The sequence below is a fragment of the Dendropsophus ebraccatus genome, chromosome 3 (genome assembly GCF_027789765.1).
Source record: "Dendropsophus ebraccatus isolate aDenEbr1 chromosome 3, aDenEbr1.pat, whole genome shotgun sequence".
In the NCBI taxonomy this organism is placed as follows: domain Eukaryota; kingdom Metazoa; phylum Chordata; class Amphibia; order Anura; family Hylidae; genus Dendropsophus; species Dendropsophus ebraccatus.
The window spans coordinates 10156966-10183397 of NC_091456.1; the positions used below are offsets into that span (position 1 = coordinate 10156966).

Sequence of the window (26432 nt, forward strand, 5' to 3'; positions counted from 1 at the left end):
CCTGCACATGCATGCTTTTTATTTCACTTTAGCATAAACATGAATGGTAATTTTTTTTGTTAATTTTCCTTTTATAATTTTTTTTTAAAGGGAAAGTGTGAATAAAAATTGGTTCATATAAGTTTAGTATTTAAAGGCACAATGTCGCTTCAATTCTGTTTAATTTTATAGTGTTGATCAATTGCAGGGCATAGAACTGCAACTTTTTATTTATTTGTTTATTTTTTTAAGTCCTTTCTTTAACAAAGACCTTTAAGTTCAACTTTACCTGAAATATAGCTCTGATTTCAAGTAAAAAATTTTGGATAAGCTACTGTGTATGTTTACATAAGGCGCAGAACTGTTTGTGGCCACTAGATGATTTGGCATGGGAGTTAGAGCATTTTTTTTCTCCTAAGTTGTCTCCTTTGCCCCCCCCCCCCCCCCATAGACTTGTATGGATAGTGGAACCTGATCTCTGTGCAACTGAACCTCTCTTCACTCTGCTGAAGGTAGATTTTATTTAGTTATGTGCCCAATAGAAACTAAAGGGGGAATAAAGTAAGAAAGGTGCAAAAAAGTTTTTCTCAGATAGGACAGTTTCACTTGTACTATGCATTTATGCAATGTTGTTCAAAGTGAAATTTACACTTTTACACATTGCAAATAAGACAGATGAAAGTAAAAATGATTTGAACCAGACAATTTCCATCCAGGTTTCCATCTGTATCAGTGTTGTCAGACCTACCAGTAAGAGTTCTTTTGCATGCAGGATTGATTTCTGAAAAAAAGTAATATTTTTACTGGATACTGACGTTCAAGACATAAGAATGTCTTGTATTGTCAGGTTCAGTTAGAGAATAAGAGGAATGTGGATGGTCTGCAGAATCTGACTACACTGGATTTGTTTGTAGTCTGTAACCATGGAGTCTAGGAGCTGTAAATGAAGGTTATTATCAATAATAGAAATTGCTGCAGCAGTAAACCATAATAAACATTTCAAGTAGTTTGTGATATCAATAGTATTGTGGTGATGTTGTCCCTTTTTAGCTATGCAATGGTCAAGAGCAATATTTGAAATAGAATTTTTTGCATTTTAAAATTTTTATTCACACTTCCCTTTTGACTGCAATCATTTTTTACAACCCCGAGTAACCTCTCTGAAATGAACCTGAAGCATGATCTAGGGCAAATTTATAATTTATTTTTAATGTGTGTGTTTCATATTTGATGGAAGAGAAAAAAAATAGAGGCTGGTATTTTTATAATGGTTTTAGTGTACATTTAGATATGTAAAGCTTCGGTAAGTAAATTTCTGACATTGTCATGTATGATCCTGACATTGTAGAGCTTTTATCCAGCACAAAAAATCAAGCAGCTGTGCTGCAGAGACAATATAAGGATCGTTTGTGCAGCTCAGCTTGATTTCTTGTGCCATGGAAACTGATAGCACAGGTATACATATATCCGTGCTGTTAGCTTCAAGATCACACAGCAGTACATACTTAGTGCGCTGCTGCTGTTATCTGGCATCCCCTTCTATTGCTGCCCCATCCAGCTGTTGTGTCCTCAGGCTCCAGTTGTCAACCATTTTGGAGGGGCCAGTCCGAAGATACAGCAGCTGGACGAGAGAGATGGAAAACAGGATGCCGGATCACAGCAGTAATGCACTAGGTAAGTATGTAGTGTTGTGTGATCTGGAAACTGACAGCTCAGATATGTGTATCCGTGCTGTCAGTTTGCCTTTATTGTTATTAGCCTCACAAACCATTTACACAGAAAGATGTGGGCCAATAATGATAAATTTTAAAGCCTGTTCTAAATTCACGATTGGCCGAGGATCAGGCGTTACATAGGCCGATTTTAGGCCATAGGAGCGTTTCTTGCAATGCTGCTGGCCGATGGTCCTGTGTAAAAGGCCCTTAAGACAAATGTTCTACTGTCCTAAGCCGCAGAGCTCTGTGCTGAAAGAGATATTCATTAGAGGGGATTTTATTGTCTGGCAGTATTATTGGTTTACCTACAAGCTCAAGGTAATGGAATCTCACCCCTAAAGCGGCCACATTCATATTGATAGTATGATGCTTTTAACAATTCCTTCACTATTAAATGCAGGCTTCTCAGATTGCAGAAGAAGCTTCTCAGAAAATCGGGCAAATAACTGCAGAAAAAAATGCACTTCTTAAAGAACGGGCCGAGACTGTAAATGCAATGGACGATCTGAAGAAACTTCACAGCGATCTACAGAAAGAAGTGAGTAACGTGTGTATATATATAGCGGTTTAAAAAAAAAATTAAACTACTTTTTAGTTAATTTCAAACAATTTAAAGAGGTTATCCAGCGCTACTAAAACATGGCCACTTTCTTTCAGAGACTCTTATCTCCAGGTCTTGTGCGGTTTGCAGTTAAGCTCCATTTACTTCCATGGAACTGCTTTACAAAACCTGACCCAGCCCGGAGACAAGAGCAGTGCTGTCTCTGGGAGAAAGTGGCCATGTTTTTGTAGTTCTGGAAACCCCCTTTAACTAGTTCTAAAATTTGTCATTACATAGTGGAAATACACAACAGCTGCAGACGAAATACAGAAAAAGTAATTTTTGTAGTGTATAATGCCTTGTGATCTTCAAGCTACCAGGCTAGTTTAAATAATGTAAGTGGTATTCAGCGACTGTAGGCTTACTCCAGTGAATGCCAAGTACAGTAATAACGTTAGAACGATGTAGGATTAACCGTTACGTAGTAATCCTCTGCATTACCCAGGGATTAAACCAAAGAATAAATCTTCAAGCCTCGGGCAGATAAGCACATAAATACAAAAAACAACATATATTCCAGACAGTTCATACAAGCAAAGAGTAATGCCCTACTTTTTTACATTGTACCTCTCCATTTTTATTTTTTTTTACTTTTTTTAATGGAATAATTTCTCTCTAGTTGACTTGCCTCAAAGAGCAGCAGAAATTAGTAGAAGAACAATTAACTAATACAAAGCAACAACTTAAAGAAGAATGTAAGAGAACAGACGCTCTCAAGAAGGAATTGTAAGTATTTTTAATTTTTTTTTTAAATGGGGTTGATAGGACCACCATAACATTAGTCATTTAAATATTTTCTGGGTCGATAGCACCAACATGTAACACAGTGCGGTACACGGATTCTCACATCAGTTAAATAGTCGCATTTTCCTTATCTCAAATGCACAGAAATTTCCATAGGAAGCCGATAAATCTACCAGCGTGATTTTAGGTAACATCCAGTGCCCATGTGTGAATGATGGCAGGGCAACACAGTGTTAGGTAGGCCCTGTCTGCCAGCAGCTTTGCCCTTGTCGGCATCCTCTTAAACTCATTTAGGCTTATCGAGGAGATCATCTGACCAATATGGCTTGCAGCACCTTAGAACTTATTGGTTTCACTTTAATGAGCATTTAAAAAAAAGAAAGGCTTTTCTAAACATTTTAGTTAACCTCACTTGACAGCGGTGCTTTAACCCCTTAAAGACAGAGCTAATTTTTGCGACCCCCCTTCCCCCCCCCCCCCCCCAATTGTACTTTGTAATGACACTTAATTTTTCCATAAAGTATGCTGTAAAAGAAAAAATTACGTGGTGAAATAGAAAAAAAAAATTGTTTAAAATTCAGGGTGGGGTGTGTGTGTCGTCTTTGCTTTTCACTCTGTGGTAAAACTGACATGTTATCAGTGTTCCTCAATTCAGTACAATTACAACGATGGGCAACTTGTATAACTTTCAATTAATTTCAGTACTTAATCAAAATTTATAAATGTGTTTAGAGTTGTTCTATTCTGACTCTTATAATGCTTTAATTTTTGGGGGGTTATGGGACAATTTAAGGGCTAATTTTTTGCACCATAATCTGTACTTTATATTGGTACAACACTTTTGTATATGCGACTGATCTTTTTATTCGGTTATTACTGGATGTGAAGTGACCAGAAATCATAAAATTTTGCACTTTGACGGTTTTTGTGCTCACAGCGCTTATTGTGATGTGATCATTTAATAACTGTGCAGTTCTGCATGCAACAATAGCAAATAAGTACAGAAAAGGGGGGTGACTTAAACATTTACTATTGGATGGGATTTTTTAATAAGACCCCCCCCCACCCCCACACACACTCACACACTAGACCACAAGTAAAGGTTTTAAGAAGCCATTTAAATGCCTCTGTCAGTTTTTGATTGCTTTTTTTTAATGGAGAAGTCCCAGGAAATGTAAAATTCACTTGAAGGCAGGGAGATGCAGGAAAATAATAAAGGTCATATATTTACCCATCCCCATGCCCCCGTACTGCTACTTTACCGATATCTCCCCACCGCTGACCATCTGCAGCTTCTGCTGCTGCAACATCACGTACCTCGTTGATTCACTGCCCACTCAGCCAATCAGTGATGGAGGCAGGACACTGCAGTCACTGATTGGCTGAACGAGCATTCTATCAGCGGGGCCGTGACATAACCGGATGCTGAAGAAACCGGAGAGCTGCACTATGGAGGCACAGGAACAGATAAATATGTTTTCTTTATAATATTCCTGCACCCCCCTACCTTCCGGTGATTTTTTACATGTTGTGCGACTTCCTCTTTAAGGAAGTGTTGGAGTGGAGGATGAATTAAGACTAGTTTTCAGTTGGGATGAGTTAATAATATTGCTGCAGTCACTGTCTTTCCTGCTGTATCTTCTGTACTGTCTGTCTGACTCGCTCTTCATTTATGCTCACCCTGCGCCCCTGACTGCTGGAGTACGACATGATAGCTTGCCCCTGCTTCTTGTGGCAATCTCCATGCTTTGTTGTGTTCCACTACATTACACCTTTACCAAAATTCTGTAACGCACAACTGTGTCATTACATTGCTCAAAGGTTCAAACATTTTTCCCTCACCCAAAATTGTATTGCTACATGTTGCCAAGCTGTTGTACAGGCCGCTACACCACTTACCTCTCCGTGGGTTCTGTGTTTCACAGAACATGTGAATGCCCCCTTAGGCGCTATGTTCAAACACAGTATTTTTGCTTAGTATTTTGCAACCAAAACCAGGAGTGGATTGGAAACACAGAAAGGCTATGTTCACAAACTGTTGAAATTTAGTGGATGGCCGTCATTTAATTATTATTTTATTGTTAAATTATTATTTTAAAACAACGGACGCTATTTACCGTTAAAGACAGCCATCCACTAAATTTCAGTAGTGAGTGAACATATTCTCTCAGTGTTTTTAATCCACTCCTGGTATTGAGTGTAAAATACTGAGCAAAAATACTGTGTGGGAACATACAGTAGCCTTAGGGTTCATTCACACGTACAGGATCTGCAGCAGATTTGATGCTGTATTCAGTTATTTAGATCAAATCTGCTGCAGATCCACAGCAGAAAATCCGCTGTGATATGGTGTGTGTGAGGCTACCCTTAGGGTGTTATTACACAGCCGATGGGGGCCTGATAACTGTAAACGAGTGCCGATCTGCTAGATCGGCGCTCGTTTACTGGGCTTATTCCACGATGGTCCATGCAGCCCTTGCTTAAACTTTATGCATTACCTATCCAGGCTGCAGGGCTCCCCTTGTGGTCTTCTTCTCCCCAGGTCCCACGCGCTCCAGCTTCAGAGTCGCCTGTCTCAGCTGACAGGCCGCTCAGCCAATCACTGGCCACAGCGGTCCCTGCAAGTGATTGGCTGAGTGGCCTGTCAGCTGGAGCGCGCGGGACTCGGGGAGAAGACGACCACAAGAGGAGCCCTGCAGCCTGTATAGGTAATGTAAACCATCAGTCGCCGGCCGGCTTATCATTGTATTTATTCCACGGACCGATAATCTGTCCAATTGGCCCGATTATTGCTCCGTGGAATAGGCCCATTAGGCAGTAGAATAGACCTGTCGTTAAAAGGCATGCGGAGGCCCTTCCATCACATAGGCCAAAGGAGAGAATCATCCCAGATGGTGGGCACAGAAAGGACTATAAGGATGAAACTAAACCAAAAAAAGCTACTGCAGAATGTATATTGGCAATTTTAACTTTATTAGTGGATACTTGACTGTTTTTGCTGTAGAAGTCACCCTGCTATAATGGCATAGATTGTACAAATGACGATTTTCTTTCTTGTAGGAGTGTTTTACCTGGATTACCATAGGCCTGGTATTATAACGTCACTGATGGTATTTAATGCATCTGTGTCATGTGCAGTGTTCTAGATTATATAAATCACATGATAGGGGTGTACTGCCTGTGAGCTGTGAACACGACTCGATCCCACCGTTTCCTTGCCTGTCGTGTTTCCATAGTAACTATGCTCTCATTGTCCTTGCAGGGAAGAGCTAAGGCAGGCGGCTGAGCACAAGTCCCAGCAGTTAGCAGCTCTGCAGGAGGAGAACCTCAAACTTACAGAGGAGCTGGGAAGGAGCAAAGAAGAAGTGTCAAGTAACCAGAAGGTTGGTACATGCATGTCTACCATAGCTTTACTTAGTGCCTTGAATGGTCTGTCTCCTTAACCCAGATTTCTTAGAGGAAATGGCCTTTTGTATAATATTATTAATGCTACTCTAGTATTTGCTATAGAAACAATTGTAATGTATATTGCGTTGTTGCTTTAAACAGGTCAAAAGTTAGATGTTGAAGAGAAGTTGTTTAGTGGAGGTGGAATTAGTCTTCATTCTTTGCTATTGTCTTTTCATTTGTTTTAAGCCCTAGAATAGTCGCCGTCTGTGATTTTGTCAGAAATATGAAATCGGATGGTGGCGTTCGTGTTTTGAGGGCGATTGCGATTTATTTAAATAGAAATTCAAAATATAGCGATTTGTCTCTATGGATACAATCCACTTTGTTCACTTGATTACTCTGATTTCCTTGTATAGGAATTTCCTACCTAAGTGCTTTAGCTGCCTAATGGAATAAGCAAGATCTCCCATTATATTTCATTACACTGTCACTTATACATAGTCTCACAGAGTCTGGCGTTCAGCCACAGTTTTGAAGATTGAACTTTTGCAGGCTCGGTCTCTTCGGTGAACTGTTTTAAATGGAACCTCTTGATTATTAAACCACTGATCGACATTAGGTTGCCTACCAAAAAGCAATGGATATATATCTTACCTGGTGTTGTGCTTAGTGCCTCGAGAAGATTTACTGTCTTTTGAACTGTGCTTCATTGCTTTCATACAGGTCATGTATTCAAATAGCCATAGACAAAGAAGTATGTGCCGTCATTAATCACCAATGTGATCATCAAAGTGTTCATTGCTGTACATTCCCCCCCCCCTTCTCTCCGATAGAACAGCGTGCATGTGTGTGGGTGTCTGCACTTGGCGCGTAGAGTGTAGTTGCTATTTTTGGTCTGTGATAGGTTCTACAGAGGTGACAACAGCAATTTGCACAGATCTGTGTTTCATGAAAACCTTTTCAGGATTAAAATGAGAAATGAGTCAGTATGGATTCATGTGTATGTGTATATGTCTATATGCCTAACAGTTTCTCCATATATTGTTTAATCTTGATCATTGTGTATTTATTGAATGGGTATTCCCACCACAACATGTTATCCCTTCTCCATCTCAGTTTTAGGATTGGTGGAGGTTCAATCAACCTGGTATCCACTATCCCGTGGATAGGAAATAATAAGCTGAGATGGGAATACCCCTTTCACAGTGAGCACCATTACATCTAACAAGGAAGTGGTTTTTACTGTTAAAGTGTTATCCGCACAGTGGGGAGAATTTGCTTATGCTTCCATATTGGTTTTGATGACTCAGTTGCTTTTTCATGTTTGCCTATGATCTTCCTGCCAGGCCTACCTACAGAAGACAAATAGGCCAGGCCTACAGTGTGACTTTTTGTAGCACTACTGGCCGATTTTTACGATTGACAGCCGCAGTCCACAAGATATAGCATATAACTCTGTATTGCTGTGCACGGCAGCTGTAGCTCCAATATGTTTCAGTGCAGTCCTGTCCTTAATGTCTTTTCAGTGAAACTTAAACTCAGTGAAGAGGTAGGGGTAGTCCTGTTCCTAATGTCTGTAACTATCCATGAAGGACATGGATACAGCCAGACAGCCTTAGGGCTGGATCCAACTACTTAAGCCATCGGTAGTCAAATGCCGCATACTCTGGTTCACTTCCATCTGGCATCAAACCCTTTTAGTTGCACAGTATGCCTGTATAAGTAGTCTTACTATGTAAGATAAAAGGAGAAGTCTGGCCTCTGTTTTTTTTTATAATGTCAGGGGGGCCTTTTTTAGCGCTGGATCTCAGGCACTGCCGAGGTAAGGACAGCCAGTCAGTGACCGGGGCGGGATGTGTCCATCATTGGGGATGGGACTCCTGCCGGAAGTTATTTTCCTCAAAGTTGTGATGACATCACAACTCTGAAGAGAAAATGCCTTCCGGCGAGGGTCCTGGGGGTGGTCAGATGGTACATCACGGGCACAGGGAGAGGTAAGCTAGGCTTCATTGTTACTCTCCCCTGCCACCTGTCAGATCCTTGCCTGGGCTGGACTTCTCCTTTAAATCACTTTATACATTTACTGACAAACCTTCTACTGTGTGATACTGTTACTGGTGTCAATAAGTCAGAACTGGATAATGTCTAGTTGGTTTTTTATTTATATATCTTTTTATTTTTCAGCTTGAAGAGGAGAGATCCGTATTAAATAATCAGCTACTAGAGATGAAAAAAAGGTATTTTCACAGTTTCCTGTATTCTAGTTAATTCAGACTGCGCCATATAGCTGCCTGAGTAACACACTGACAGAATGAGGGTGCACGCTCCTAGGGTGGGTGGAATCTGTCTCACTGGCAGGTGTTAACCACTTAGACGGCATTTTAGAAATTATTTCATATGTGGTAAATTGGATCAATGTACTGATGTAAGGAGACCATAGACATGCTATGAGTTCAGCTCTTGGCTAGCACGATCAACAGTCTGTTGTCTATCCATGGTTGGATGCCCACAGATGTCTGCTGCTTGTTCGAAGATGCATCATATATATAAATGGGTCTATGATTCCTTTCTAATAGTTTTGTAAATCCCAGTAGAGCATTGCCTATGACTCAGTTTATACTGGCATCGGTTTCCTTTTGTTGTTTTTTTACACTCATTGTTTTGTAAAGCTATTTCGTACATTAAAAAAGAAACCTGAAGTGTCTGTAGTAAATCAGTGGAGCAGACATAGTAAATAGAATGTGACGGATTTGTAGAATGATCTTCAGGGATTATACAGACCACTGTATTTTCCAGACTAAATAAAATGCACTTTTCTTTTGCGAGAAAGAAATCTAGGTAAAAAGTCCCCATGTCTTAGGGCCTTATTACACGGAGGGATAATAAGCTGAATCAGCCTGATTCGTCTGATTATTGCTCCATGCAATAAAGACAATGACCAGCCGATGACATGATCATCAGGTGATCGCTTCTTTAGACCCAGCCCTAAAATCAGCCGCCGACCATGCATCGCTACGTGTAATAGCGATGCACAGCTGTCTATAGAACAAACAGTTGATACTTTACCTCTCTACGCTCCTGCACTCTCTGTATGTGTCACAGCCAGTGATTGGTTGATCCTGCCCATCGCCAGATTTCGGATGCTTAGGGTATGGATCCATTAACTTATCTGCCTCCCAGGTACTGAGGGCGCTCTAACAACTGTAGACTTTGCACTTTGTGCACAATTTAAATTGGACATTACTAGAGTCTTGAGAGGTTGCCACACTATAACTTCTGTCAGTATGGTCAGTTGGTAACTACTGTCCAGTTTTTTCCATTGATTGACAGGTGACGTCATCTCATGCACCTAGTAGTTTGGTGCATTGCTAATATTTCAGTCCCAAACCATTGTCTGCATAGCTTAATATTGCTCATAGGATGGAATACCATGTTACATTACATTATTCTATATTCATACGAAGAAAGTAGAAATGCTGCACTTGACATGATACTTCTAAAATGACTTCATTATTTTTCGAAACAGTGTGGACATCGTGCTGCAGACACCAGCGGGTAACAGGCTTCTTTCGTGTTAGTATGGGTTTAACGGACCCCGCACAATGTCTGCACTGTTTTGAAAAATAAAGTGGTTTTAGAAGTATCATGTCAGTGAGTTCAGCATTTCTACTGTCTTCCTATGAATATTGATGTCTGAAGACTACTGTATAGCTAGCACCACCAGATACATCCCATTTATTTATCTAGATACTGCGCCTCTTTATGAATTGTAATGCCTGCCTTTACATTACCAGCCTTTATTACATTACATCTATGCTTAGTGTCTTGAACCCTATGTGGTTTGACACACACACACTCCTCTACTTGTATCTATAGTACTTTGGGCTCCCTGGGTATTCCATAGTCCACTATTTAAAGGGTACATGCCTCCTTAAAGAATAAACTTGCCCTGAACTGGAGACAAGAGTGATGCAAAAGTGGCCATGTTCTTGTAGCGCTGGCTAAACCCTTTAAGCTCCATTCACTTCAACGGAATGGAGTCTTAAAACCTGCACTCAAACTTCAGAGTGGTGCTGTCTCTGGAAGAAAGTGGCCATGTTGTTGTAGGGCTGGATAATCCCTTTGGAGTGGGTTCATACGCACCGTGTTCGCAGCAGATTTCACGCTGCGAGTTCATAACGAAATCCCCTGTGGATACGATCCCTGTCATTTTCAATGAGAATACATACTTGCAGCGGGATTGTATGCATGTATGTAAATGCCGGCCCCCTTAACCCCCCTCGCCCAGAGCATACTTTACCTACTTCACGCTTTGGCTGCATCTGAGGCTCCTGGTCCCCGTAGGTCCCGCTCAGGCAATCAGTGCACACCCCCGCTGCAGTCACTGATTGGTGAATCCACCCTAAATTAATAAAGTACAAGTTCAACTGAATATCTGCCAAAAGACGCCATATAACAATCTACTCAACTGTGACTCCTCTCCATAATGTACTTCTGGCAGATCATAGACCGGCTTCAACGTGACAGAGCCGTCTCTGTTACAGATTGTTATTAATCATACAAGTGAGGAAGTAGATGACAGATGTTAAGATGTAATTATTACACGTGGACTCGTGGAAGCGCACGGTGCACATTTCTGCTTATTTACATGGCCGTTTTCTGAATGGCTTCAGGTGACATGTAGCTGTTGTTTTATAAGCAGCTCGCCTATAACCTGTAGCTTTAGTTATTACACGCACAATGATCTTACCTATAAAAATGTTCTTTAACCACCTATTTAAGGTAATTTTTGTTTAATAGGGAGTTGCATTACCAGTCATTGCCTAATACACTGCTGTTACTTTAATGATGACTTGTATGAACAGTGACTAATATGGAGAGTGGCAGGGGCAAATTCTCCTGTGGTGCCGCTTCTATCACATGGACATCATAGCACCTGCGCTCCTTCATTCTTAGAACCTATCATCAAGGTTGAAGAGGAAACTTTATTATGCAAATGATCCAGTGTCTGTAATCTTTTTGCTTTACAAAGTGTCTGATTTATTCTTGTTTTTGTTGCATCTTGCCAGTGAGACACCCAAACCTGCATTCTAAATCTACTTCATACTGTGCTTTGTGTATATATGTATAGCAGAGCCTTAAAGGGGTTATCCAGCGCTACGAAAACATAGCTACTTACTTCCAGAGACAGCACCGCTCTTGTAGTAAATGGAGCTTAATTACAAACCACACCTGACCTGGAGACATGATTGGTGCTGTCCCTGGGAGAAAGTGGCCATGTTTTTGTAGCACTGGATAACCCCTTTAATACATAAAGAAACCTAGGTCTATATGCGTGAAAATACTGACACGACTGACTTGTGCTTTTGGTTAGATTTCACTGCTGATGCATTTTCTACATCTGAATCTGTTTGCACTCCCATTTTCATTGATTAGCTTTGCACCAAATTAAAATGCTGCTTTCATGGCACACATTATTAGCAGTGTGTTTACTAGTCAACCCATGCGGCAAACGTATGTAAAATCTGTTTTATTTTGATTTCTATCATTTTCTATAACTAACTATGTATATTCAGTATAACACTCTTGTGCTGTATACAGAAGGAGGCTTATCCTTATTAGATTGGTGAGGGTCTGACTCCTGACAACCTACGATACCTGTGGCTTTGCCTGGGATTTCAGTTTTTCCCATTAACTTGAGTTGGGCCTAGCACAAAATAAGGAGGTGCCAGGAGTTAGACACCCATCGGTCTGATGTGCATGGCTCAGACTGCAGATAGACCAATCTGTTGCTTTAAAATTAACAGATGAAGCCGTAGGGAGTTCCCCTGAGCTGCAAAAGCCCAGCAGTGTTTAGACCCAGAGGAGCACCCCCATAGCTTTAGAAGTTTTATGGAGTTTTAGAAGATAAAGCAGGTCTCCTTCTAGAACTTCCAGCATCATCGTTCATTATGATGCCATGAAGTCCCCGAAATAATTAGAGGTATTCCATGAAAAATTAACTTTTACCCTATCCGCAACATAGGGGTTAAAGTATGAGGTTTTGGGGGGTCCGACCTCTGAACTCCCCCTGCGATCTTCATACTGGGCCCAGCCAGCTCTGTTATGAATAGAGCCCTGGGTCAGCACTCATTTTTATGGATTGGCGGAAAGAGCCGAATACACCGGAAGAGTGCTATACTTGTCTGTTTTCATCGCTCCATAAGAAAGAGTAGAGCCCCCCCCCCCCATAATCCCCTACTTTTCTGAACGACCGCTGCATGTATGTAATTCAGCAGCAGTAATTCAGCAGCAGAAGGGGTTAAGGGGCCGGCAGAATTACATACACGCAGCGGTTGTTCAGACAGCTGCGAGTATGTAGTGACAGTGAACTGCCAGGACCTGACAGACTCGCAGCGAGTCTGTACGTGTGAACAAACACACACACCATATACGCAGCGTATTTTCTGCTGCGATACATAGCAGATACGCAGTTGATTAGATCTAAATAACACAGCATCAAATCTGCTTCAGATCTGCTGCGTATACGGTGTGTGTGTGTGTGTGTGTGTGTGTGTGTGTGTTTGTACCCTAAAGGGAAACTATCAGCAGCTTAGAAGCATTTAATCTGCTGATTGGTCTGCTAGATTTGCGCTCGCTTACCAAGCCTACAACGTCTCTAATATTGTGCAGTAAGGGCTGGATATATATTATTAGTGATGTCTGTGCATCCCTTGCTCTTAAATCTTTTTCCAAAATATAAAGAAAATAAAGTTTATATTTAACTCCCTCCCCCCCCCCCCCCCCCCCCACAGTTGTCTTGCAGCCTTTCACCTGTGTTCCCTACTGACTCCTCTGGTGCGGTCTCTTCAGTAACTGGCTGCTCAGCCAATCTATGGCCAAGAAGGGACAGTGCCGAAGCCAGTGATTGGCTGAGTACCTTTCACTGAATTTGTCATAAATATGGTGCAAGTGGAGGCTACACCCCCCTGCTGCTGTGCCCACCATCCTGCTCCCTTGGTGACAGTGGCATAGATGAAGAAAAGAATTGAAAATATGCACCTACAGTTTTGGTGACTTAGGGTACTATTACACCAAGCAATTTTCCGACGACTAACGATAAACGATCTAAACGACTGCTAAGGCAAACGACCCGAAATCGTTCGCCCAAGTACACGAAACGATGATCGTTATTTATGATCGTTCTTGCGGTCGTTTAGTTGTCGCTATTGCGTACGTTTCAGCTGTGAGTTCTTATTCCACCGAACGATGTGCGAACCATCAAACGATAAAAATAGGTCCGGATCCTAATAAACGATCAACGATTTCTCGTTGGTCGTTTAATCATTGCCTGCTATTACACGAAATGATTATCGTTAAAATCCAAACGATTTAACAATTTTTCGAACTATAATCGCTCCGTGTAATACCACCCTTACTGTCTGCATCTGGTGCACAACTTTTTAAAAATCTCCCTCCTATGTGTGTTAAAGGAAACCAATCACTGATTGATTTCCATTGTCTGTCTTCCCTAAAACTGAGGTTTATTCCTCCCTGTGTTATATACACATCAGGGCTAAATAGTCAAGTGGGCGACGTCTCCCCCTGAACTAGTCACTGCTCTCCAGGTTGTAGTCACTGCTCTCTGAAATGTAATTCCGCCCCTCCAGGCCTCCTCTGAATTATGTAGCAGGCTCCTGGCCTGTGAATCAGGCGTGTTTTCTTTATTATATCGCTAGGGGGCACTTGCTAGTTGAAAGGAGTTATATATACACTAAATATACAACTACGTTTTGTTTTGTTTTTTTCTGTTTTTTTTTTTTAAATAAAGTCATTTTTTCATGAATGCAGAGTTACGGACTACAAATAGTGGTGTAAAACGCCAAAGACCTTCCACAACAAGTTAAAAAACACACACACCTTCTGGACTATTTTTTCCCCTACTACTTTTCTGGTGCCTGTATGCATGTACAAATGCGGGAATAAGGCCTAAGTGAACCCCACCCCCTGGACTCCTAATACCAGAAAAAGCAGGGCTGCAGTTGATGCATTGTCAGTAATACTATATTTTTACAGGTCCTCTTTAGCTGAGAGCATCAATCTAATGCACAAATACTGTCATACCAGCAAGTTTTAAAGGGGTATTCCTGCTCTGCTGAATCCTGGCTTCTTAGTCCCCTGCAACCTGTTTGTAGTGGCCTGAGTTGGCTGGGAAGTCGATAACAGCTAAAGCTTTGAGTTGTGCAAATTGATTCGACTCGTTTTGGCTTCCCGGCCACAGGGAAAGCCAATCTGACACTTCACTGGGGAATAAAAGCAATTTTCTATGTTCAGGAAGCACAGACAGATATATGAGAGGTACCATGTGTACCATTTATTTTATTTTTTTTGCAGAATTTAATCTAAATCAAAGCAATTTTAAGAAACTCTGTAGTAGGTTTTATTAGACAAAAAAAGCCTCTTTCTGTACTCAAAAATCTGAAGACAGGTTTTCTGAGTCCATTATAACCTACGGAGGGGTTGAGGGGGGGGGGGGATGAGTGAGCAGGGAGAGCAGAGAAGCAGCCCAGCAGTCTGTACACTGGGCACATTAAACGCTGGATTCGCAGGTCAGAAAGGTCTGTGCTTATCTGGGAACTTGGTGAGATAAGATTGCAGGATGTAGAATTTTGCGAGGCTGCCTTTTCTTCTCTCTGTACTCACTCATCCTCTCGACCCCTCCCCTCTCCATAAAGCATAATGGAAGTGAGGGGGGAGGTAGGAAAACAGCATTTTCAGTATAGAGGAAAACTCTTTTGCTTAATAAAATGTATTACAGAGTTTCTTAAAATTGCTTGATACATATTGATTTACGAAAAATGACAGGTACACTTTAACCCCTAGACGACCTGAGCAGAGCGCCGTTAACAATGATCAATGCTATACCTATGGCATAGCAATGATCAGTGTAGAAAGTGAAACTAATCAATGTACAAGTCCCCCAAAGGGACTTAAAATGTGAAAAAAAAGTTAAATTCACTAACACACTACCCCAAAGCCCCTCCCCCAATAAAAGTTTAAATCACCCCCCCTTTCCCATTATATAAATAAAACATATAAAAATAAATAAACATATAATATACCGTAGCGTGCATAATTGTCCAATCTATTAAAATATAACAAGCGTCATTGCGAACGGTGAATGGCGTACACGAAAAGAGGGGGAAAAAGTGATCAAAACGTCTGATCTTCACAAATATGGTATTATTAAAAACTAGAGATCATGGCGGAAAAAATGACACCCCATACAGCCTCATAGGTGAAAAAATAAAACTGTTATAAGCGTCACAATAGGCCCATTTTATTAATATTTAATTGCCAAAAAAAAAAAGGATTTCATTAAAAAAAAATATATAACATTAGAGAATCTGTGTAACCTGCATATGGTTGTGTTCGGACTGACCTATAGAATAATAGTATCATGTCGCTGTTACCATATAGTGCATTACGTAGACACAGGAACCCCCAAACGTTACCATATTGCATTCTTTTTTACGATTTCACCTATTTATATCTTCATAAATAATATATTTGGGATTCCGTCATACATGTTATGGTAAAATGAAAGACGCCATTACATAGTACAACTATTCCTATAACAAATAAGTTCTTACATGGCCTGTAGATAGAAAACTGAAAGTGCTGGAGCTCTTAGAAGGGGAGGAGGGAAAAACCAAAGCACAAAGATCAAAATTTGCGCGGTCCACTGGGTCATTTTGGGCCTGGTCCTCAAAGGGTTAAGTATTTTTTTTTTTTTTTGACTAAATGGCTTTATTCAGAAACAAAATCTATAAAAGCTATTTTGCCTCTGATTAATAATTGTGTCTTCCTTTTGATGTGCAACCCTGTATGTATAGTTTAGCTTAAAGGTGAACTATCAGTAGGTTAGACGTCTCTAACCTGCTGATAGCTTTCTAGTGGGTACGGGGCACTGTAGATGATATGTCTCTTACCTTTACCCTCAGCGCCGCTCCCGTGCTGTTAGTTGTGCCTGGTAAGCCGTTAGGAGCACTAGGGGCCTGGCTATTGCCCCTCTGAGCACCGGGCACAAGTAACAGCACGGGAGCGGCGCTGAGGGTAAAGATAAGAGACATACCTTCTTCCTCGGTGCCTCATGCCCACTAGGTGCTGTCAGCAAGTTAGATTTGTCTAACCTGCGGATAGTTCCCTTTTAAACCTCTATTAGGATTTTTTTCCCCTGTTTGATATTGTTGAACATCTCAATTGTTAATGTTTGTTCCACATATATCCTCCTGAGTGCTCTTGTCCCGGAATCCAGTGTTTGAAAATGAAAGCTGGTTGTACATGGTGTTATAACCTTAATGGTTCTTTTCCTGATCTGATCTGACATTGATTCTTTGTGGATTGCAAACTGTCGTGCTGTGTTCCAGCTTGCGCTGCTAATCAATGCTCATCCCATTCCTTTCTCCCTTTCTACTTTTTTGCTTCCTTTGCTATATCTGTGTGTCTTTAATGGTAAGACTGAAGAAAGTCTATCCACGTTACAACAAATAGTCTCTTTATTTTTTTTATTTCATATATTATTTTTTTAGTACAGCATTGTTGTACGTATTTTGGCTGCATATGTCCTAAAGTGTCTTGCTTTTGTTTTTGGAAAAAGAGAAATTTAAGCTGCAAATATTTTTTCAAAAAAAGGGAAAATTTTTACTTTTCCTACCTGTAAATCACTTTTTTTTTCCCGCCTTTTCATATTTTCTAACATGTGGTCTTTATTATCTTGCATTTTTAAGCTTACCCAGTAATACAGTAAGGTACATGTTTCATTCCTGAATGTTTATGAGTAATAAGAGAAGAACTTGATCTGTTAGAGTAGTAGGCTTATATGACTTAGAGCATGCTGGGTGTTGTAGTATTAACACTCAGTTGCATACTCTTTAATAGAATTGAGCGAACCTGTCAAAATTTTCGGGTTTGGCATTGTTACCGAAATGTTCAGTATTTTGTTCCCTGCAGCTGCAGAAGTTGGATGCCACCCTAGAACGGCCAGGAAAACATGCACACCTTATGGCTGTATTTATTTTTTCCAGGACTTCAACTTCTGATGCCACCAGTAGTCAAACGCTGAGCGTTCGGGCTTGGGTAACATTGTCAAATCTGAACATTTTAAGAGGTTCCCTCAACACTACTCTTAAATAATGATTAGTTGTTTGGCTACCGAGCGGATTCAAAGTTTGGATATGTGAACTATAAGAATGCCTACTACTTGATAGTCCTTTATATTGAAGCCTTCTATTTTTAGTGTTTTTCTATTATATCCCAATATGGGAAAAATATAGACTATAAGCAACTGAGTTTCTTAGAATCACCAGATAAACACTTAAATTTTAAGCTTCAAATTTTTTCCAACTAGAACGAATTCAGTAAATGCAGCTTAAAAAGTGAATGTGCCATTAGGTGCATAGCTGCAATTTTTTTTTTACCTTTAATGTATATGCACCAACGCTGGGATGCTGGTGGCACGGTTCTTTTTTTGAATTGCCGCTCAGTGTCAGTCTTTTCCTGAGCACCAGCCCACCCTGGAACACTAGGCAGGCCCGCTGGCCCCCTGTGTGACGGAACCCCCTACCCTCTGTGACGCACCTGCATTAGAATGAATAGAGCTGCGTCACAGGAGAGGGGATATCACTACACTGGGGTCAGCAGGCCTGCCCCCAGTGTTCCGAGGGGGGTTGATTCTTGGGAATAGACCAATGCCAATTTACAGGAACCAGGAGGCAATACAAAATTAAGGTTAAAAAAAGCATAGCGATGTACCTGATGGTGCATCCTCTTTAAGAGCTGCCTAAAAGATAGCAAGACCTGTCAATTATTCATATGGGGTCATGTAATAAAAGGGTTTTACTGAGGAAGCAAATACTTTCGGAACTTCCTCATGATGAGAATTGTTGAGAATTTCTGATCTAGAGGATAAATCTGTATTTACAAAATGCCCACTAGATGGCACACAATGAGGGGTGGCAGGGGAGAGTAGTTGCCCGTAGCATTTTTATAGGGTTTAATTGATAATTATGGTAATTATGTCCATTGCACTAGTATTGATCCATAATGTATGTTAATTACTCTCCATGATCTTTTTAGGCTTAAAATAAAAAAAACACCCGCAAGGTTCAGATTGTTTTAGCAGATTAGGGCATCCTAATAGGGGACACTACAAAGAGGAATTTGCTGCCTTTTAGTATGGTGCTTTAGTGCGCTGTACTAATATCATAAGTTTTATTAATATGCGGATTAGCCTGTTCACTGTACTAAGAAGAGTACTGCACCCAGTTCACAGAAGGGGTCGCCCGCCCACCTCCAAATGAATACTGAGCCACCCACCTCTGCAGTGACCGCGCACAGATGTTCCAATCAAACTCTGTGGAGCTGAGTGCAGATGCATACCGTCTTTAGGGATTCCCCGGTCACAAAGTTTGGGTAGTACCACTAGTTTTTTAGGCTATCCTATAGGTATGAAAGGAAAGGCTTTATCTGGTGATTTAACCCCATGCTCGCCATTAGTTGTGCGCCATTCCTTAGAAACCACTGTAACTTACATGAGGATTTAAGTCAGTGTAGTGCTCCATTTTTTTTTTTTGGGGGGGGGGGGTTCATTTTAGTAGCAGCAGAGTTTAGATTATGCCAGGGGTAAGGGGAACCTTGGCCCTCCAGCTGTTTCAAAACTACAACTCCCATCATGCCTGGACAGCTAAAGCTTTGGCTGTCCAGGCATGATGGGAGTAGTAGCTTTGCAACAGCTAGAGAGAGCCAAGGTTCCCCTTACCCCTGGATTATACACTCGTCTTTGTGTGTTAATGTGCAGAATCATTAATATGTTTTTTTTTTGTTTTTTTGTTTTTTTGCTTTGTTTGAATCAGCATTGTGTTTTATGTGTTGGAAGTCGAAGGTCTGGAGAATTCTCTTCTGATCTCTTACAGTCTTGGACCAAACATGTTACCAGACATCATCATTTATAAATTGTAGAGGAATGAATTGTTAACATCAGGCTATTAGGGATGGACCCCATCAGTAAAATTTTTTATCATCTCATCCTGCTGAATTTTCTTTGCCGCTAGGAGATTCAACCCAAATTCATTTAGTGTTTTTACTATAAGTGACCCAGAGACCTCCCACTCGCACAGTCAGAGATTTATAAATTCTGTAGTAAAATCTGTTGATTTGAGGCCCCCGTGATCTGCGACTGTCGTGGGGTCCAGTGGTTGATAACACGGCTGTAGAGGACCATCTGATCCTTCCATCATCATACCCAATGCTTTGCATGCTTATCGTGGTGTAAAGCTGTGCATGTTACATGTGGTTTGGTTACTTCTGATAGACTTCTAGCAAAATGTAGATTAAAAAAAAGTTTATAAATTCAGGCATTTTTTACATAGAAAGTGGCATTCTGCAGAATGCATGGGCTGTTCTAGCGCTATATGATATAGACCTTGGCCTAAAATTCTATTTACATTGAATTACGCTAGGAACATCACTGTAGCAAACTGATTTATAGAATCGCTGCTTATATCAATCCAGAGGGTTTAGAATCCCTACCTTATTCTCATGAATAGTAAAATATACAAGTCCATGTATTAAATATACATTCCTGTGTGTCCTGGAATACAATTATTTTATATGCTTCTCAAAACAGTCCGAGGTTGTATAGGATGCCTGGATTTTACACTATAAGAAGTATTAGCTTTTCTTGTAAGGTAGTCTAACCTTTGTATTGTCTATAACAGGGGTAGGGAACCTTGGCTCTCCAGCTGTTGCAAAACTACAACTCCCATCATGCCTGGACAGCCAAAGCATGATGGGAGTTGTAGTTTTGCAACAGCTGGAGGGCCAAGGTTCTCTACCTCTGGACTTAAAGTTTTGTTTACAGTTTTAGAGAGGGTCCTACCAAAACACTTAGATCTATTCAGTGTTTAGATTTAAAGGGCACGTTTACTTTACAGTTTGTAGTTTTGCGGATGTAAACAAAATGTGACTTTCGTAAACACTTGGCATTACTTAGATTGTATTGATCCTGCGTTTTAGCTTTCGTTTCTGAATTTGTAAGGCCCTTTCAAATTGCATTTTGTCTGCATTTGCCGAATAAATGGGACCCAGTTATTCCTATCACCCCCATACACACATCCGTGCTGCTAAAAAAAACAAACAAAAACAAAGTAAAGCCCCTATTACACGGGCCTATTACATTTGCTCCTCGTTCCCCGCTTGCTGCCACTGGCAGCGAGCGGGTGAGTCCGGGGGATTGCCCAGGTGATTGCTGATCGTCCTGGCAGCCCATAGAGGATAGCGGCAGTCTGCCTCCGCTGCTCCTATTCCACGGAGCGACGGCTCCAGATCGCTTGTTTTTCTGATAGCAGTCACTTGTTTTTCAACATGTTTGAAAAACAAGCGACGCAATGATCAGCGAACATGAACGATGTCGGCTGATGGTTACCCTTTATTCCACGGGACGGTTAACGGTCGAATATGGCCAATAATTATTCCGTGGAATAGGGCCTTAAGCTGTTATGCAGCCTGTAGTTGCACCATGGATCACTTGTCAGTCAGTGCAAATGCAGACGGTCACACATGCACATCCATAGTTGTCCTATGGATTTGCATCTGAGATATCCCTGCTACCTCCACCCTAGCACTATGTAAGTTCAACTATGCTTGTAGGTGTTAATACACTGAGTTGTAAGCAGCTGAATTGTAAATGCAGCTCTGGAGCCTATTACCCGAATATACCTAATGATCAAAACAAGATAAGTAATGCAGATACCGAACTGTAAATTGTGCCCTAAGATGATAGCACCCGTTCAGCCATAGTTCACGATCCTGTGTACAAAGTTAGACGAAACTGCAAGTTAACTATACACGTTTTCTCTAGTTATTTCTTTCTTGTTTCGTTTCTGACTTTGTTTTTGTGCAGGGAATCTGTTCTTAAGAAAGAGTTTGATGACGAGAAGACATCTCTACAGAAATCTCTCACCAGTACCAGTGCCTTGATCACTGAGAAGGACAAAGAACTTGAAAGACTCAGAAAAGAGGTATGTGTTGGGGTTATATTTCCCTTTTGTGTATAGGCTTATATCGCACTGCCTAACTCTTTCTTTTTAAATATGTATAATAAGATACCGTTGTTGGTGTTGTCCACTGCATCATATATAATGCCATGGTTTTATTCGTTTACACTGTTATAAAAACATGCACACTTCATGCGAGTACATCTATAAGGGGTCGTTTTAAACCAATCGGGCGGCTGCAAACGAGTGCTGATCAATAGAATCACCGTTCGTTTGCAGTGCCTTTACACAGATCAACAAATCAGGCAGCAGAGCTGCACAAACAATCCTTGTATTGTTTGTGCAGCCCTGGAAACTGATTGTACAAATATGTATATATCTGTGGTGTCAGTTACCAGATCACAAGCAGCAGTGTATACTTACCATCCCCACTACTTGTAGTCCAGCATCCGAGCCTCCACTCCTCTGACTGTCGGCTGCATCTTGAATCTCCGCCTCCTATGGCTGTCAATCATTCTGGAGAAGGCGGGGCCTGAAGATACAGCAGTGGCCAGAGGACTAGAGACCCGGGTGCCGGTTCACAAGCAGCATGGCTGGTAAGTATACACTGCTTGTGCACTGGAAACTGACACCACAGATCTATACATATCTTTTATCATTATTGGTCACACATAAACCTGTTTACACAGGATGATGTGTGGCCGACAACAATTAATTTTTAAAAACTTGTTCAAAAGACCTGATCAGCTGAGTATCAGGCGATTTCCCGCTCCATAGCTGATCGCTGTCACTTTACATGCGTTGCTAGAAACTAGTCCCATGAAGGTTTAAAGAACAAAAGCTTGGACAACTTTATATACTATACCTGTTTAGTGAGATATACGACATCTGTGACATCATTTATTGTGGAGTATGTGTGTGTATATATAATTTATTTCAGCAAAATAATTTTACCCTAGTTAACAGGCGCAGTCTAGACCAATATGTAGTGGCTTAATTCAGTAAAGATTTCTCTTTATGGAATAAGTGAATACTGTGCAGCTGACAAGCCAATGACACAATAGCTTTTTCATACCCGAATCAATAGGGAAGCATCATTCCCAGCAGTAGATGGCACCACATACAGCAGTGTCTCCAAACAGTAGTAGGACTATTCAAATGTTGCACAGCGAGGAAGCACAATTCGAGTTATAGTCGTAATATTGTGTTTACTACAATGAGCGCAGAGGTTAGTATCCCGAGAAGCGTGAGTGAATATTCTGGGCTTGCTATAAGACTTGACTTGTTACTTTTGCCTTTATTGGAGGTTGGTTTCATGTACAATGTCAGCTTCACTAAGGACTAATCCCATAATGTTTGCTTTTTATTCCAGATTACATTGCTTCGGGGAGAGAATGAATCTGCAAAAACCTTACAGTCAGCAGTAAAGTCGCTGGAGTCTGAGAAAGTCAAGTTGGAGAAAAAAGTGCAAAGCCTGGAGAAGGAACTGGATGAGAACAAAACCCAACTCAGCAACCTTTCAAACTCATCAGGTAAGGAGATGGGAAAGCTGGGTTGCTAAACTACTAGTAACAGGACAAAATGCTGCATTAACGGTGCCTTTACACAGATTTATCTGACAGATTTTTGAAGCCAAAGCCAAAATGGATTTGATCAGAGGAGAAATCTCAGTCTTTCCTTTATGACCTGTTCCCTGTTTATAGTTTATTCCTGGCTTTGGCTTAAAAAATCTGTCAAATAAATCTCTGTGTAAAGGTACCCTACGCCTTTTGTTTATTGTGTTTCTTCTCGCTTGAGTGGCAGTTTTCAGTAAGTGGCAGTTTTTTTCTTCAATGCTTTAGTTCTTGCTGGGTTATTTTCCACCTAGTTTATGTGACAGGGGACTAAAAAAAAATATTGTTTCCCTGTTTCAATGAACGTGAGTGAGTGCAGCGCTCATCTTGAGTGATGTGATCCCCAATACAGACGCTCTGCTTTCATACTCAGGCTGTTTCTGGGGAAAGCCCATGATGCAGTAAATGAAGTCACAGGGCTTTCCCTAGCAGAGTCTGCCCGGAGGCATGAAGAAAAGGCACGCTCTGTAACTTCCCTCCATGCTTGATTATACAGATCCCTGGTAACCATGAGCTAATGGGCTGTTACCATTACATCACTGTTATCTGATCTGTGTAGACCAGGCATAGGGAACCTTCGGCCCTCCAGCTGTTGCAAATCTACAACTCCCATCATGCCTAGACAGACGTATTTTTAGCTTTGGCTGTCCAGGCATGATGGGAATTGTAGTTTTCAACAGTTGTAGGGCTGAAGGTTCCCCATCTCTGCACTAAATGGTCACCATAGCTGTATAATATATTTGTCAGGCAGTATTTGTATTGCTTAACATCTTTACAATTTGCACTATACCTTTTCCTGTGCAAAACCAGATAAATAGATTTTTATACCATTTTTTTCCCTTAAAAAGAAGAGAAAAAAAAATCTCCAATTTTGTACTATTAGAAAACCCAATATATTGCACGAAAAAACCCCCACAGCATTCAGTTTCCAGTGATACACCCATCCAATATCACTCCCTCCCCCCCCCCCCCCCCCCCCCCAAAAAAAAAGGGCGCTCTCCAGATAAAACCTGACTTTATTTCTTCACATATTAGGACACACGATAAAACATCACAGTGGGTAAGACGCCAGCACACGTAGTTACTATATATACTATTTATTAACATTGCTTCCGTCTCTTAAAGAAAATCTCTCTCTTAGGCCTTTTATCTGGAAAGGGACGTCTGTTTGTTACATGCATTTTCCAGCTCTTTCTTTTCAATCATTTATTCGTTAATTTTATTTCTTACCTTTTTTTGTAAATTAGGTGATGCCTCATTCAACAGCCAGTACCTGGAAGAAAAGTCATCCATGGAAAGCCAGGTATAATATACTTGTACATTAATGTCTGTGATTTAGAAGCAGTAAAGTACTTCAGTTTTGCTGACGGTGGGGAGGATTTGTTTGCAATCCTTCAACAGAAAGGGTTACAGATCAGCGCTTTTGCACCTATGGTTAGAGAGATGAGCAAATTTACAGTAATAATGAAGGGAAGCACTTTATTCTCTCTGCAATTCGACTCGACTGCCTTATAACTGACTGATGCTCTTTTCCGGGTGCTGGGAAAAGCTGGATCCAGTTCTAGGAAACTACTCCCAGTTACTCAGGACTGGATCCAGCTTTTCCCAGCACCCGGGGAGGAGCGTCAGTCAGCCTGTGAGATGTAGGCACCCTTTAGCTATAGTACGCCCAAACCACTGGGTTACTAGGATCAGAGTATATTATAGGTCACCTGCCGCCATGAAACTTATTTTATATACCCGTTTTGTTTGAGGAGTCAGGTTGATGAAACAATTACGTATTCATATCGTATTGAGAGACTGAAGCTTTTTCTCTTGTGTTGTTAATACCAGATCGATTTTCTCAATTCCGTCATCATTGAGCTTCAAAGAAAAAACGATGACCTAAAACAGAAGATTGAGAAAATGGTTGAAGCGTCACTTAATGGAAACAATGTGGAAGATATGGATAACCATGACAGGTATTTGTAGTGTTATAAACATCGCTTTCTGTTCCATACAATGTATGAACCCAACAGAGAATATTAGTCGCATAATTGTTAAAGTGATACTGTCACCCCCTCTTACACTCATTCATTTCAATGGTGGACAGTGTTACCTGGGGGGGGGGTTTCAGGGCACTTGGGACACATCTTCCCGTCTAGGTTACACTGTCCACCAATAAAATGAAGTGATTTTAGAGCAGAAAGAAGACATAGACAAGTGTTATACAGGTGTATATATAGAATGTGCAGCATCTTAGCTTGTGGATGGTGCAGTCAACGGCACATAGAGTATGGGGGGGTGGGGGGGGACAGTATCACTTTAAGCAAAGCACCATAAAGACTTTTGAGCCTTGAGAGTGCAAACAACACTGTCATATACTGCCCAAGGGCCCTATTACACTGAGCGGTTATCTGCCAGATGCCTTATCACTTGTAATGAGGTTGTCAGGTTCTGCTGAGGTGTTGATTGGTTTGACAGGAAGATTAGTGCTGCATTATATTTCCCAATAAAAGTAAGACACGCCTGGGCAGGCATATGCCATTAGTTTGGAGAAGGGTAAAACCAGTACCCACCCCCTCCCCCCCCATATGAGGTGTCTGCTTGGTATTTTATGTACATAGTGAATTTAATTTGTTTATGTAAATTGCTTTTAAAGGGGAACTCCAGCTAAATGTTTAGCTATTTTCAATCCCCGCCCATAATCTAAGCTTGTGTGTAATAGGTTTCGAAGCTGCTGAAAATCCTCACTGCCTGCTCCACTCTGTCTTCACTTCTCTGTCCTCCCCCTCCCTTCTGAGACTGAGGTCACATGATCTGTCTCTTCTGTTGCCAGGCAAGCTCTACTCATCTGTAACCCCGCCCACTAATAACATCACACAGTGATCACCTGGCCAAGGGCTGGGAAACAACAGCCTCTCCCGAGCAGTATAGGGGAAAGAAGACACTGTTGTTTCAGCTCTCTTACCCTAATATGAATGGATCCAGTCGTGGGCGGGTAATTGGTAGTTGTTTCTGAGGTACAATGCATGCTGGGAGAGTAGTTTCCCGGCCGGCAGCCATGATGTAAAACTAGTATTATTTGAATCTGGGGCTAGAAGCAGTGTGGACAAGTAGGAAAGGTGTCAAACAATCAGTGGGGAGTGCATGAGTGCATCTTTTATATGCCTTTTGTGCGTGTTATTTTTTATGAGATTGCTGGAGTTCCCCTTTAAATTAGTGAAACCACATCCCATGAATGGCATGCAAGCATAGTGTGTTCACAAGTACAGTATTTCTGGAATAATTCTCTAAAGTAAACTCTACTTTTTGTAATAAAAAATACTAGAATGTACTTTTCCAACCTGTTTTGGTACAACCATATGCTATTTTT

At 41.1% G+C, this 26432-nt stretch overlaps 1 protein-coding gene across 4 annotated transcripts in view; it reads left to right on the plus strand.

Moving 5' to 3' along the window:
- CLIP1 (CAP-Gly domain containing linker protein 1) overlaps positions 1–26432 on the plus strand; it is an 84232-nt gene that overhangs the window by 54811 nt on the left and 2989 nt on the right. For all 4 annotated transcript variants that reach the window (XM_069960873.1, XM_069960875.1, XM_069960876.1 and 1 more), the window contains 8 exons: positions 2095–2232; positions 2915–3021; positions 6302–6422; positions 8614–8666; positions 21371–21488; positions 22837–22996; positions 24325–24380; positions 24911–25038. In XM_069960873.1, coding sequence (XP_069816974.1) covers positions 2095–2232; positions 2915–3021; positions 6302–6422; positions 8614–8666; positions 21371–21488; positions 22837–22996; positions 24325–24380; positions 24911–25038 — 881 coding nt within the window. The remainder of the gene's footprint in view (positions 1–2094; positions 2233–2914; positions 3022–6301; positions 6423–8613; positions 8667–21370; positions 21489–22836; positions 22997–24324; positions 24381–24910; positions 25039–26432) is intronic.